Source organism: Chinchilla lanigera, unplaced genomic scaffold, assembly GCF_000276665.1.
Source record: "Chinchilla lanigera isolate Chin_1 unplaced genomic scaffold, ChiLan1.0 scaffold00129, whole genome shotgun sequence".
Lineage (NCBI taxonomy): Eukaryota > Metazoa > Chordata > Mammalia > Rodentia > Chinchillidae > Chinchilla > Chinchilla lanigera.
In genome coordinates, this window is record NW_004955530.1 from 274,313 (window position 1) to 288,747 (window position 14,435).

Below are 14,435 nucleotides of genomic sequence, written 5' to 3' on the forward strand. Positions count from 1 at the left end.
CTTGAAATTATACTACAAAGCTACTTGATAAAATCAGCATGATACTGGCAAAAAAGCAGACCCAAGGATCAATGGAACAGACTAGAAGATGCAGGAACAATCATAAACACACTCAGCTACCCTGTCTTTGACAAAGGGGCCAACATGTTCACTGGAACAAAGATAGCCTCTTCAATAAATGGTGCTGGAAAAACTGGCTTTCCACATGCCAAAGGCTAAAACTACACCCATGTCTATCACCATGCACTAAACTAAAGTCAAAATGGATCAAAGAACTAAATATTAAAACAAAAACATTAAACAAGTCTTAAACTCACTATGTCGTCCTGGCTGGCCTTATACTCACAATAACCCTCCTGCCTCAGCCTCCTAACTGCTGTGTACCACCACACTCAGCTCTCATAAGATTTTGATACTAAATAATGACCTAAATTTCAACTCACTGCCTAAACATCTACTTCCCTAAATTACCTTCTTACAGTCCATAGAGAAACCCCAGCACCACTCCTGGCCCCTTTCCCCATTTTTCTAGCATCTCTCACTTTCTAATTTATGATGTGATTTACTCAGCGTTTATTGTCTGTCTCCCCCACAGGAATGGGAAAATGAAGAGGAGTTCAGGGCATATTGTGGGTGTTCATTAAACAATTGTCTGAAGGCTGAAATTTGGAGCAGTGGCTCTGTTAATGCTCTCTGACCTGTAGTTGTGGGTTTTTTGCATGGGCTTTTGCACAGAAATGGTGGCTCTCTGGGGCCACTTACAGTTTAGGTTGTGCGTTGCACTCACAGTAAGTTCCTGATGTCCAGTTCCTGACTCTAAATACCAAGACCAATTCACCCCTTACTCAGCCAGGCCTCAGAGCACTGTATCCTTCCAGAACATTTGGGCCAAGGGACATGGAGAACATGATATCTAGGAATGCAAAGGAGAGCGCACACCCAACTGACCTGCTATCTGGATCACAAACTCTTTCTTCTGAAGCAGTAGGGGATTCTGGATGCAGCAGGACACGTTGCTGTGGGCTCTCCCTCGGACAACCACAGATGTCTCCAGGTGGAACAGACCCCGCACATCCTGGATGATGACTTCAGACTCTGGAGGCAGGCACCGTCCCTGCTGGTCCCTCCACTGAGCCTTGGGCTTTGGATACCACCCAGTGGAGCTACATCTCAGCTGAATGCCTCCTTCCTTGTAGCCCTCAAGGGAGATATGAGGGTCTGAGCCCAGCCCTAAGAGATGCAAAAAGAGTGAGAAAGAGCAGACTCCTTCCCAGAAGTTGGACATGAAGTCCACACCACTCTGTTTACCATTGCAGTCACTATAAGACATCAGGAACTGTGCCCACTTAATGCCTATGTGGGCTGATACCCCCTACCCATCAACTACAAATAACCGCCTAGCCTGCAGTAGCATGAGTTGACAGAACAGTACTATAGGACCTTTGGGGGATATTTGGAAGTTTGGGTGGAAGAAGGCGACTGGCATTTAGTTATATTATGCAAGGGACAGTTACTTGGAAAGAATTATCTCACCCTGAATTGAATAGGTTGTCCTCTTTTTCTTGATTCTCACTAGAGGTCAAATTCTTGCATTATATGACTTTCTTTGTCTCCCCCATGTAGGTCTGATGTAGTTATCTCATGTAGTTAACTCACTCACTCTCTGTCTGTCTATCTATCATCTATCTATCTGTCTATCTATCATCTATCTATCTGTCTATCTATCATCTATCTGTCTATCTATCATCTATCTTCCTACCATCTATTTATCATCTATTTATCTATCCATCTATCTATTCTTTTGTAGGGCTAGGGATTGAACCTAGGCTCTTGCACATGCTAGTCAAGTGCTCTACCACTGAGCCACACACTCAGCCATATGTTTTGAATATGGAAAACATTAATATTGTCTAAATGTCTACCCTGAGCCAAATGTGGTGGCACATGCCTGTAATATAAGCATTCTGGGAGGCTGAGGCAGGAGGATCCCAAGACCAAGCTCAGCCAGGACAACTTAGGGATTTAACAACCCTTTGTCTCAGAAAATAAAAAAAAAAAAATTAATGTGAAGACCTTAGGTTCAATACAAAAAAAAAAAAAGTTAGTGCTGTATACAATGTACATCCCTAGCCTTTCTGTCCCTTTTTAGTCTGTCCCCTCCTCAAGTCACCAATTTCATGAGTTTCTAATATATTCTCATTTGCTTTTTGCAATGTTCTTCTTTCTTTCCTGCATGCAAATATATAACACATTAACAAATCTCTTTTGCATCTTGATTTTTTTTCTCTTAGTAATATACCCTAGGAATCACTCCATAGCTGTCATTGAACTGTCATTTTCACTTTTCCAGCTACAGAGTATGGATCGATCATGTGAGCAAGAGGCTTTGTCTTTTCTGTCAAAACACAAGGCCAATTCAACTCCTTTTGGGGTTTAAATGATTTGATCATCTACTCACTCCCCCTCCCCATTAATATCCTGAGCTTGAAGAAATGATGACTATCAACCTTTTCCCAGAACACACTGGTTTCCAAGATAAAGAACCAAGAACTCTTCATTCCAAACCATACCTTCCCTCTCTCTAATCACCCTCTGCCTCATGATAAGAACCAAAGACCTTTTACTCCAAGCCCCAAAACTTGCACTGCTCTTCATTAAACATGATAAGTTTTTGAATTCAGCCAATGAATTTAAAGGTTAGCTGCTTCTCCTCAATAGGGATAAGAGGAGCAACTCTCCTTTGTCCTGTGTGCTTGCTATCTCATGCTTGCTCCCTTCTGCAGAAGTAAAATGCCTTGTTGGGAATTCTTGATGTCTAAGTGCTTTATTATCTGCACCAACAATTTGAGTCTGGGGCTTATTTCCAACACTCCTTACGTGGCTGGACCATATTCAGCTTTTACACATGGACAATTTCCCCTGTTTTGCAATTAGAAGTAATGGTACACAGGTTAGACTGATAAATGAGCTACGGAGATATATCTTCAAGGTAAATCCTGGAGGTGGGATTGTTGTATCCAAGGAAGGTAGACAGAGAATTCTGTTAGCCCTCCAGCCTGCAGCTTCTTTACTTTGAACTCCACTAACCAAATAAGAGAAAGTCATTTTCCCAAGAGCTACCAAGACAGTGTCATGGAACTTTTAAATTCCCTCCAGTTTGAAAGGTAAAAATTTGCATTTTGATGTAGTTTAACTTGCCTTTCTGTAGCTATAAGTAATAATTATCATCTTCATGTTTAAGAGTCATAGCATTTTTTTTTGTGTGTGTGTGTAACTATCTCTCTTGTTCTTTTGCAGATGGATCAACCACTTTATTTTTCAACAGCTTTATTTAAAATGAGGGATATCTTCCAGGATTCTACATCTACTTGAAAAAAGCAGCTCTTAGGAAACTGACCTTTTCCTTGACCCTTCTGGCTCTTGGCCAGACATATACCTGCCACCTCCAGCTCCCAGATGGCTTCACCAGAGAAGTTGCTGGAGAGGAAACGACATCCATAAGGACCCTCATCAGAGGGTGCCACACCCTGGAGCTGCAGGATCACACTGCCAGTGGTAATCTCATCTGTGAGGAGTTTGGTCCTGTTCTGGAACTGCACCATCTGCCTTCCAAAGAGCTCCTGCCCATTCTGGTACAGATGTACCACATCTGAGGCCTGGCCCCGGAACCAAAGAATCTCCATGTGCTCCACATCCAGGTACTGTGACAAGTGGCACGGGAACTCCACCTCTTCCCCAATGCCGGCCATCATGGATTCCCCAGGGCCTATCACTTTGACAAAACCAGAACCACAGACATAATCAATCCATTTTCAAATATCATTTGAAGGTCATTTAACAGGTCAGAAACCTACAATAAACTGTTCAAATGATGAAGATAACACAACGTTCAAATGATGAAGATAACTACAAGGACATCTGGCCTGGTTTCTTGAAAAATGTAAGCACACAGGTTTAAACACACATGGGGGTGGGCCAGGGATATAGCTTAGTGGCACAGTGCCTGCCTGGCAAGCTTGAGGTCATGAATTCAATTTCTGGTACCAAAAAAAAAAAAATTGAAACACAATGGGATGTTACAGTCAGAGAAAAAGTGCAGTCTTAGACTGGTTATTGGTTTGAACCAACCAGGTTAAAGCGTTATTTTGTTGACAGTTATGGCCAGGGAAATAAATTACATGCAATCATTGACCAAAAAGACCAAATCTTAAAACTAAAATGTATACTATGCAATTGAGTAAAAAATTACATATTTCCATAGATGCCCTGAGAAAAAGATCTGAAAGGGAAGACACCAAATTGTTGATGGCAGAAATTTCTGCATGATGGGGATAGGTGTTTTCTTATTTTTGTTTCTTTGCTATTCTAATTTTTAAGGTACTACATAGGTATAAATTCTCTAAAAGCAATACACATACGTATAATGTATATATAATATAAAATAATGTATATTCTCCTTGCTTCATGGGTTTTCATAGTTAAAGGCCAACCAGATTCTGGTGATCATGATCTTTCATTTGATCATTCTTTCCTTCCCAGGGTGTCTCCATGTGGCCGTTCCAGTCTGTCCCACTAGTCTGTTTCATTCTTTGTAAGTTTAGTTAAAACCTCCTCCCACCTCTCAACAACCAGAGATCCCTTCATTTCATCTACAGAACATGAAGTTGTGTCTTTCTTTATTCTATTTGAGACAACATGTTGCCCACTAGGTAGATTCTCAACACCCTCTTATTATCTTCCCTTTTTGGATCTCTTCAGGTATCTTTCCCATATACCTGATGTCTGGCTCTCTCCCTGGATACACCCTGCTTCAGTTTATCCTCCATGTGCTTCCTGGAGTGTGCATCTTGCAAAGATTTGCATAGACATTACCTCCTCTCTATGCTTCTTGTTGGCTTTCCAGGAGAAGAGATTTGTTCTGAGCTGTGCTTAACTCCCAAAGTCTTTAGGCATGGTTTTCTTGCCACTATTTATGTCATAAGCATCCCCTTCCCTTGACTCTGAGCTGCTTGAAGCCCTGAAGAATACCTCAGTCACCCTGATGTCCCAATTGCAGCCTAATTACACACATTAGGGGATTCCATGTGTGTAATTAATTTACAACCTCTGTTGTCTGCTTTTCATGAGAGGTAGTATGCCAGGAGAGGTCTTTCTTGTCTTCCAGAGCTATGTAGTTAGTGGGGTTTAAACCAGCTGGCTCAGCACCAACACAAAGAAGAGTTTCCTGGTTCCCTCCTGTTATGAGTTCTGCTAAGCCTATGGACTTCAAGGCCCTGAGAAGTGTGCTAGGGCTGAAAAAATGATGGATGAGCAGAGACACTGCATAGGCTACAGCAGTGGCTCTTTAACCACTGGGATGGAAATCTTTGTGAAGTTTAGCACTTGGCAAGGCCCAGTGTGGTGTCATTGTATCTCAGCCTGTGGGGAATGAGTGGTACATGGTAGGAGGGATGCTCAGTCATGGCAGGTGGGGCTGCAGATGACTGAGATAAGACACTACCTGAGATCGCCTTTCCGGGTTGAAGAAAGAGTAGAACATGGGTGAAGATCAAGAGACTGCTGGGCAAAGGCACCCCCTTCAAAAATTCCAGGGCTACTAAGAAGTCTGCCATCTGTTATCAGTAGTGAAAGCCACCTGGAGAGAGACAAAGACATGGTGAATGACATAGGCCATCTGAACGCAGCCCATGGGGCCTTAATAAGCATTTCTGATTCTTGAATTCCTTACAACAGTTTCAGGATATGCCTCCTTTTATGCTGTGGCTGAATGTAGGCACTGCTTCTAATTTTACCATGCAACACTGTTAATAGTCTCTTTGGCCTTGCTCAAACTGATAAAGCTGCAGGTGGATGGAGCTGAAGGGTCCCACAGGAAAGAGCCTCTGAACTGCTTATTGTTTAGATCCAGGAATAGAGCCATACATTGTGTCAGGATTCAGCACCACCCACCTCTGGGGTGAGGGACATTCTCCAAACAAAAAGAAATCTCTGGATAATCTTTTTCTCACTATTGATGATCTAAACTTGCTCTCATTTCTCTTTGACCTAGAACATCATGTTCACAAGAAAGGAACAAACATAGAGTTCTGCTGCTTCCAAACTGGAGTGTATGCCTGGTGGCTGCCTGCTAATTCAACAATACTCTGGAACATTTTTATCCAGGCTTGAGGCCTCAGGTGTTGCTTCCAAGTGGGGGAGGGGAGCTGGCTACTTTCCTATGTTTGTAGCATACCCAATAATGGGGTCTTCCATTCTAGCCACCCATTCCCCATTCTGGACACCCAGTCCTAGCCCATGTAAGGGTTCTCTTCTTTAAGTCTAATGTCCCCTTGGGCCCTGTTGTAATATCTCACACCCTAGTGGCCAGCAAACATGGTATGGCCTACACATCTTTGGACTCACAGAAGACTCTCCATATTTCCCATTCATTTAAGTTGTGAGATTTTTTATTTTTGGTGTCGGGAATCAAATTCAGAGCCTGTACTTGCCAGACAGGCACTGTGTCACCGAGCTACATCTGCAGCCCCTTAAGTTGTGAGATATTAAGCAAGTTTCATAACTGGATAAACTTAAATCTCTTTGCTTACAGTGGAAGAAACCAATGTCAACTTGGAGGGTTGTTAAACCTTCCACAAGTTGGCTAGATGCTCTTTATTATTATTATTACTTTTTTTTTTTTTTGAGAGAGGGTCGAGGTTATGTAATCTAGGCTGGCCTTGAACTTGCTGTTGTAGCCCAGGCTAGTCTCAAACTCACAACAATGCTCCTACCTCAGCCTCCCAAGTTCTAGGACTACAGGTATGCATCATCTCATCCAGCAATGCTCTTTAAATAAATTATCATCTCCTTTTCTCTCCACCTTCCACATATCTGTTCTCCATCTTCCAGTGCACTTCTCTCTCCTTCATCTCATCACAGTGGTAGAAGGTCCACAGTGGGTTTCTATTCTCCACTCCCCCAGCTTCCTCTTCTGCTTCTGCAACTTTTTGCCTTCTGCTGCGCTTTCCTGCTGCAAATGCTTGGTGTGGTACACGTTCTTTTGTCCTGTGGCAGCAAAGCCCCAGGCTACTGTCAGCAATGTCACTGGCATGATGTGGATGAAAGAATTTAGAAACCACTGGGTCATGCAATAATACAACAATCAGAGGTGTGAGGGGGTACCTTAGAAGGGCTCTCTGAGTTGGGATGGACCCTGCCTAACAGAAATACAATAGGAGGGAGAGGTACTGGCCTGAGAGGTGAGTGGGCTGCCATGGAGATGAAACTTTGGGTGGAGGGAAGTAGAGGAGGAAGTTGAGGTGACTGCACTCCTACATCATATGGATTCCTCAAAGGGAAGAGGTCAGAGTCCTGTCTGGAAGGACCTGGCTATTTGACAGCTAGCAGTAATTGAAATTATTATTCACTCAATAACTAGTATCAGTGGAGGACTTGGGCAGGGGCAAGGCTCTGGTTGGACAGCCTGACCCCTTGCCCAGTGTGGCTGGTGGTGGGAATGTGTCTGTGATAGGTCTTGAACCTGGAAGGGAGGGAGCAGAACTATTCCTGGTTTTTGTGTTTTCTCCCCTTCCCCCCTTAGTCCCTCTTATGCTTTTTTGTCTGGACAGTAGACATAGAGTAGGGTTCCATAAGGGTAGAGCCATGAGGGGCACATCAGCATACAGCTAATGCCTTGCCAAGAAACAGGGGCTCCTACTCTGCATAGGGATGGATCCCTTTTAATGGGCTGGATCCTGAGGACAGAGGCAAGCTGGTGACTTTTGTTCTCCTACGAGAAGGTGATGGGGCATTACATACACTTCAGAGCTAAGGGCAAGGCAGCCCTGAGAACAAGCACTTGCTCTAATTACCTTAGTTAGGGAAGCTATAGATCCCAGGGAGTGAAGGGACTGGGGCTATGCGTTAAAGAATTGTGGACTAGCTAAGGGAATCCCAGTTCTTGGTTGCTATAAACCCATGGATTTTCCATCACAGAGGCTGTTGAGAGGAGACTGGAAATGCAGATGTGTACCCACACAGGTGCGAGTGTTACAGTAATGAAAACCGGCTACAACTGAGCACTTCTGGTCTACCAAGCATTTACACAATCACAAATATCATTACTATATTGCTAATAAATCCAAATTACAGATAAGGAAACAGGCACAAGGGCTGATGGCCTTGGCTCTGCACACACTGGTAGTGGGGTGGTAGAGTGGGGTTTAACCTGAGCTGTCTGCTTCCAGAGCCTTGCTCTGTGCTTTCAGTGCAGATTCTCACCAGCTGCTGCCACCTGAAACAACTGCCCTTTGTTAGCAACCTCCAAGCCACTGATTATAGGCATCTCACCACACATTACAAGAGTTGGGGTCCTCAGTGTCAGCCACCAAAACTACCCAACAGTCACCCAGTGAATATAAAGTTTAAAATCCCACTGTCAGATAAAACGGTTTAAGCCAGAGTCTTCCTAAGATTTTGTCAAAACATCTGCTTAGGTAGGAGGTAATTGTGCTGAGTCCCTTTGTTTAATGCTCAAGGTTGTGGCCTTGAAAGCCTTCAGGGTGAAGGAAAGTGGTCTGACAGCTTCCCGAAGGGAAATCAGTGTCTTTGGAGGGTCCCTAAACAGCACCCCATTTTGAAACAGCAGCCTCCTCCCTTTCCGACTTCACTCTGCAGAGTCAGGCTATGATCCTGACCAAAGTGCACACACTCCGCTATGTACCATGGCTGTAATTCATTTCAGATTCTCGCCCTGCTGAGAAGGTTTTCCTGAGGCAAGGAATAGAAGAAAGTGGACATGTTGGTTGATTGGGGAAGAGAGAACCCAGTGAAGGGAAAAATGGCCAGGAAAGGAACTCAGACTGAGCTAAGCTGTGCTGATGTGCTGTGCTTTCCTGGTTCTCTTAGGAGCCTTTGGGCTGCTCCAGGCTGGAGCTAAAAGGGATGAGGAGGGCTCCTGAGCACCAGGGCTGAGGAAACCCTGCCACCCTCCATCCAGGAATAGGGCAGTTCTCTCCTACCCTCTCTTGTCTTCTTTCTTCTCTACTTTCTCTTCTCACTCTCCTTGCCCCCAGCTCCCTTCCTACTTTCTCCTGGTCTCTAATTCCTAAACAACACACAATGTTCTCTTGACTTCTAGTCCCTCCCTTCTTGAGTCTCTTTGCATTTTGCTTTGCTTTTCTACTTTTGCAAACTGTGCAACTGATATATCTGGCCTCTCTTCTATTTTCAAGTTCTAAGCCAAAAGCCCCAGGGGTAGATGGGGCTTTAAACTGTACCCACTGTAATTCTTTGTCCCCAGCAACCTCTCATTATTGCCCACAAGTCTGTATTGATTTGATATCAACAGACCCATGAAAGGATTCCCACCTTATTGGTTTTTAAGGGAGATGAATCACCTCAAGAAGGTAGCCTTGACTGGTTGTGGTGGCATAACCAGGCTGAGGCAGGAGGATCACAAATTCAAGCCCAGAATGAGTAACTTAAAAATTTCAGACTTTGTCACAAAATAAATAAATAAATAAATACCTGGGTATATAGAGGCTTGGGTACAATTTGCAGTTCCATGAAGAAGAGGAAGAAGACAGAGACGGAGAAGGAGAAGGAGAAAGAGAAGAAGAAGAGGGGGGGATGGAAAAAATGGAAGGGCCTCATTTGAGAGGAAAATAGGACACCAGAGAAAACGCTTCATGGAGGGGGGCATCTCCCTAAGGGATCTCCTCTTAGCCACACTGAAAAACTTCCAATTATTTCCTGCTGTCCATTTCTGAAAGAGGGAGGCTTAGCCACAAGTTGAGAATCAGACACATACCTTTCAGGTACCATTAAAGGTTCCGAAAAGCAGATGAGTCCAGATGATTTCACCTCCTCTGCAAGGAATGGTAGTGATTGTTATGAAGTATCTTAGTTCTTGGTGCTAAGACTGTTAGACATGGACTGGCAGCTGAGTTCAGATGGATAGTTCATTTCTGACAGAATTATTCCCAACTTCCACTTTAAGACATATGCTGTTGGCTCTGCCCTTTGCTATAAACACCAAGATAGATAGAACAAAGCAAGGAAGTCCCCGTCACATCCTGTCCCTGTGAGGAAAATAAAAAATTAAATTAAATTCCCATGGAAAAAGTCACTCCAGGATCTCAGAAGGAGGGCAAAGTTATCTGACAGCTTTGCAGAGCACACTGGAAGCTGCAGAGGCTGAGAGTGGAGATAGTGCTCCAGCTAGCTGCCCAGGATCTCTGGACAGGTCAAGCTGGGGTTCTGGAGAGGTAGGGTGACCATCCCTCGCTAGCTCCTCTCCACTCATGATCACAGGAAAGGAGTCAGAGACTAAAGTGTAATCTTTGCTAAAGGATGAAACAATGTTCATGCCCACCTCATACTTAATGCGCTATACTCTTCTCTCTGCAGGAAAAAGTCAGTAAGGACATAGCCTGGGAACACTGCCATTAATAAACCTTCAAGAGTTGTCTCTACAATTTAGAAATCAAGTGAGTGCCACACTAGGATTTCTCTAGTGGAGCAGAGCTCAAAAAAAAAAGCAGTACTCCATCTCACCCAGATAGGCTACGCTGCAACTTTGGTACTGGTGTGAAAGATGTACAGTGGACCAAACTCCATCCCCATCTGCACACCACACTGATTTTGTCCCTAGGACACAAGTCAGACCTGTGGCACAGGGCAACTCAAGCATGTGCAGGATCCCCCACCCCCTGGAACTTCCAGAAACACCTCATATTTGGAGAGAATGTTATGCAGGTGCCAGGCATCTGAATAAGAAGGTGGAAGCAAGAGCCAGCCAGACCTGACGGTGACTGTGTGTATAAAGGCATGCTGGTGATGAAGGAATTTGGGCATCTGGCTGCACAAGAATGTCCTTAGGTCAGTGGAAGGGGCTGAACGTGTTACTGGCTATAGGAAATAAAGACAGAGACAAAAACTTGCAGCAATGACAGGGTTTATTTATGACAAATACCTGAGAGGGACTACTGGCTTTGAAATGCCTGGGAAGCACCTCTCTTAGGGAGGAAGGGGTTTAAATGCAGTATCAGAGAATGAAGAAGTTGGAAACTATTCTGGGGTAGAAATATTAAAGGCAGTCAGGCAGGGCTAGGCCTTCAGTGGGGTCAATGCAGAAGATGACAACACATTACAACTGTGGGTGGAAGCACATCTCTTTAGGGTTGGGCCTTCAGATGGAGCCAGGGTGACTGGGCCTGCAAACTTTTCCAAGAGATGAACAATAGATTGGGGATTTTGTCACCCCAGTGGGTGGCTGGAACGCTCTGGTTTGCGTTTTCCTGAAAAGATTCTTTGTTCTTTCCAGGTAAACTTTCTATGTGAACAGCTTCCTCATTGGTTCTTGTGGTGGGAAAGGATGAACTGAACAAAGGCAGTTACTCAAAGGTAACAGGTTTACAGCTTTGAACATCTCGTCAGTCTTGACCAGCTGAGGAGTCAGGTAACTAAGGGCTGTGAAGCAGCTCATAGGGGAAAGAAAGAGGGGGCACAAGGGATGGGATCCATCTCCTACATCCCCCTACTTAAGGGATGTGGCAGTCACCATCTCTGCAGCCACAGCCATCTTTTTTTTTTTTTTTTTTTTTTTTTTAACAGAAGGCTGTTGAAGCTCCTGCAGCCCCAAGCTGAGTGCAGTGCAAGTGCTGCAGTGTGTGCCAGTGGGCTGGCAGTTTAAGAGCTTGGCAAGGCCCCATGGAGTTCCCACCACAGCATGCAGGAGACAGAGCTGGCTGGGCTTTTGGCCCTCTGCCCACCCATAGAGGCCCACAGCAGTGTGTCAACACCAACACTGCATAACAGGCCCTGTGAGCTGCCTGCAGCACCATGCCACACTGAGCCAGCTGCAGGTGGCCCGAATTGTGCACAAATAAAAAATTTTCCTTTCCACAATAAATAATTCCCCCAACTTAAACATGCTTTAGTTATTCCTTTCCAATCACTTGGAGCCATAATCTGTTGTCCTATATGTTCTATTAAACCTAAGGTAAAAAGGGGCCATAGGGCTATAGGTAATAGTAGCTTGTTTTAATTCTTTTAAGGTCTTAAAGGGTACAGCTTCATAAAGATGTATAATGTGTCCTAGATTATTGGGAACCTGCACTTCACTACAGGGTAGAAACACTGAAAACCTTTCATGGACTCCCCCTCCCATCTGGCCTCTTTTGGTGCCAGTTGCAAGGGAGAGAGAGAAAATAACTCTACTCTCTGAGAGGTGGAAGTTCCAACCTGTGATGTAGAAAAATTTCTATGAGTTGAAAAGGCAGGAATTTCTGCTTGTGGCTCAGTTAAGGTTATTGGGGAGGCTGTTATTCCACCATCTTTTTCCTGCTTGGGACTTGATTTTAAAATAGTGCTCTGATCCAAATCCTTCATCGTCATCTCAACAAACTTACCACCATTGAAGTACTCCCTAATGAAAATCCACAAAAGTAGAGTAAATACAGGAAGAAGAAATACAACAAACATTTCTACATACTTGTAGAAGTTTGTAGTTCTTGAAAACCTGTTTGCCCCATGTTTTACACTTGATGCTATCAATATCAATACACCTGTGTGATTAATATCGATGCTATCAATGCACTTCTCCCCCTTCTGTGCACACAATGAGAAATGTCCCCTCACCCAGTATTTCTTCTTACCCCAGTCCTGTGTTCAAGCATCATATGCCTCAGCCCACATGGCTCTTGAAGTTCCCAGGGGGAAGGATGGCAAGAGGATGGAGAAATAAATATAAGAGGCTGTTATGGTTGATACATTGTGTCAGCTTGGGGAGTCTAGAGGTTTGGCTAAGTAACTCAGCAGGAAGGCAGGATACTTACTTTGTATATATCCTGAGCCTGTTGCAGAGGAGGGCATGGAGATTATGTGAGAGCTACACGCCCCTTGGGTGGGGGTAGTCTGTTTACAAAGTAAGGCAGGGAAAAAGAAGCTGCTTGCCGCCATTCCTCCGGTTTGCTCTGGCTGTTTGCTGTTCAGCTGCCATTCCCCCCTTTGCTCTTGTTGCTTTGCTACCTTTTGCCTCGGAGCCAGCCAAGTATGGACTGAAACCTCCACAAACTGTAAGCTAAATAAACCTTTCCTTCCTTCATTTTCGGCGTTGGGTATTTTGTCTCAGCAACGAGAGAAAAGTAACCAAGACAGAGGCAGAAAGCTGAGGTCAGGTGGCACCCACTTTCTCTGGATAGGAGAAAAGGAAATGCTCAACCACTGTAGTGTGTTTATTTATACATTTGGCAAGTTCATGTCATGTGACATCCTTTTTGCCTAGCAACCCATTGCTTGGATTGTCTCAGGGCTTGGTGTTCTCTGGACTGAAGCAGCTTATTCATGTGGCTTGCCTTGGGAGTTCTTTCTTCTCAGATTGGGCTTGCCTCACCCCCAAATGTGTGATCAGTTTCTACTTTCAGCAGCTCCCTACATCATGCTTGAGTCACAAACAGATAAATAAATCCTCATCTGCTAAGGAAGGTATAAGATGATCTCTTAGTTACTTCTGTCATTGCTGAGACAAAAATGCTTGACACCTAAAGTTAAAGGAGGAAAAGTTTGTTTAGCTCATAGTTTGTAGAAGTTTCAGTCCACAATTGGCTGGTTTTAGGGCAGTGTGGCACATGGCAGAGGGGCTCTGTTTTGCTTCTTATTTGTACTTTGGGTTTCTGACAAAAGGGAAACCATGTGATACGTACCACTTGTGTGTCATATGTTTCACTTATGATTACAGTTTTGAGGTGCATCCATTTACGTAAAAATGGTTTAAGTTTATCCTCTCTAATGGCAGAGCGGTACTCCACTGTATATAAATATCACTTTTTCCTTATCCATTCATCTGTTGATGAGCATATGGACTGTTTCCAAGATTTAGTTATTATAAATTGTGCTGCTCTAAACATGGGTATGCATGTATCATTGTGGAATGATGATGCTAAATCATTCAGGAAGATATTGAAAAGGAGGAGCTGGATCAAATGGAACTGCAAGGGAAAAACTGTACAAGAAAAATTGTTTCTTCTAAAACTTTGTTCTTTATGAAACTGGTTAGCTCTGTAACTGCTTCACGGCTCTGTAATTACTTTCTTGACCCCTATAACCACAAGAGCATAACCAATCTTGCAGGACATCTGATTGTAACAAGCTCCATGATCATTAACTGATTAACTTGTAACTGATGATCATAAATCTAGCCTTGTAAATGAAGATCTGACCCTGCCAGCTAATCAGAGAACTGCAACGCTATTCTGTCTCACCTTTGTAAGTCCTACTTATGCTAGCCCACAAGCACTTAGGGCCTGGCTTTGTTAAGGGAGAGATCCCAGCCAGGACCACTGGTATAAAATAAGACTGTTCACTGCCTTCAGACTTCCTTGGGTGTTGTTCTTTTCCTGGACTCAGTTTTGCCACAACAGAACCACCTCTAGTTTTAGTTTTTAGAGGAATCT

At 43.9% G+C, this 14,435-nt stretch overlaps 1 protein-coding gene across 2 annotated transcripts in view; it reads right to left on the bottom strand.

Annotated features, from left to right (window-relative positions):
• The window catches only part of Btnl9 (butyrophilin-like 9), a 20,454-nt gene extending 10,398 nt beyond the window's left edge, over nucleotides 1–10,056 (bottom strand). Inside the window, exons 1-4 of one of the 2 annotated variants that reach the window (XM_005410120.2) lie at nucleotides 9,791–10,040; nucleotides 5,501–5,635; nucleotides 3,437–3,772; nucleotides 949–1,230 (exon numbers count right to left, since the gene is read on the bottom strand). In XM_005410120.2, coding sequence (XP_005410177.1) covers nucleotides 949–1,230; nucleotides 3,437–3,772; nucleotides 5,501–5,612 — 730 coding nt within the window. In that variant the 5' untranslated portion in view covers nucleotides 5,613–5,635; nucleotides 9,791–10,040. Of the gene's footprint in view, nucleotides 1–948; nucleotides 1,231–3,436; nucleotides 3,773–5,500; nucleotides 5,636–9,790 lie in introns of both variants that reach the window. The other variant, XM_013507547.1, reaches the window with a different exon arrangement.
• Between the last annotated feature and the right edge of the window lie 4,379 nt (nucleotides 10,057–14,435).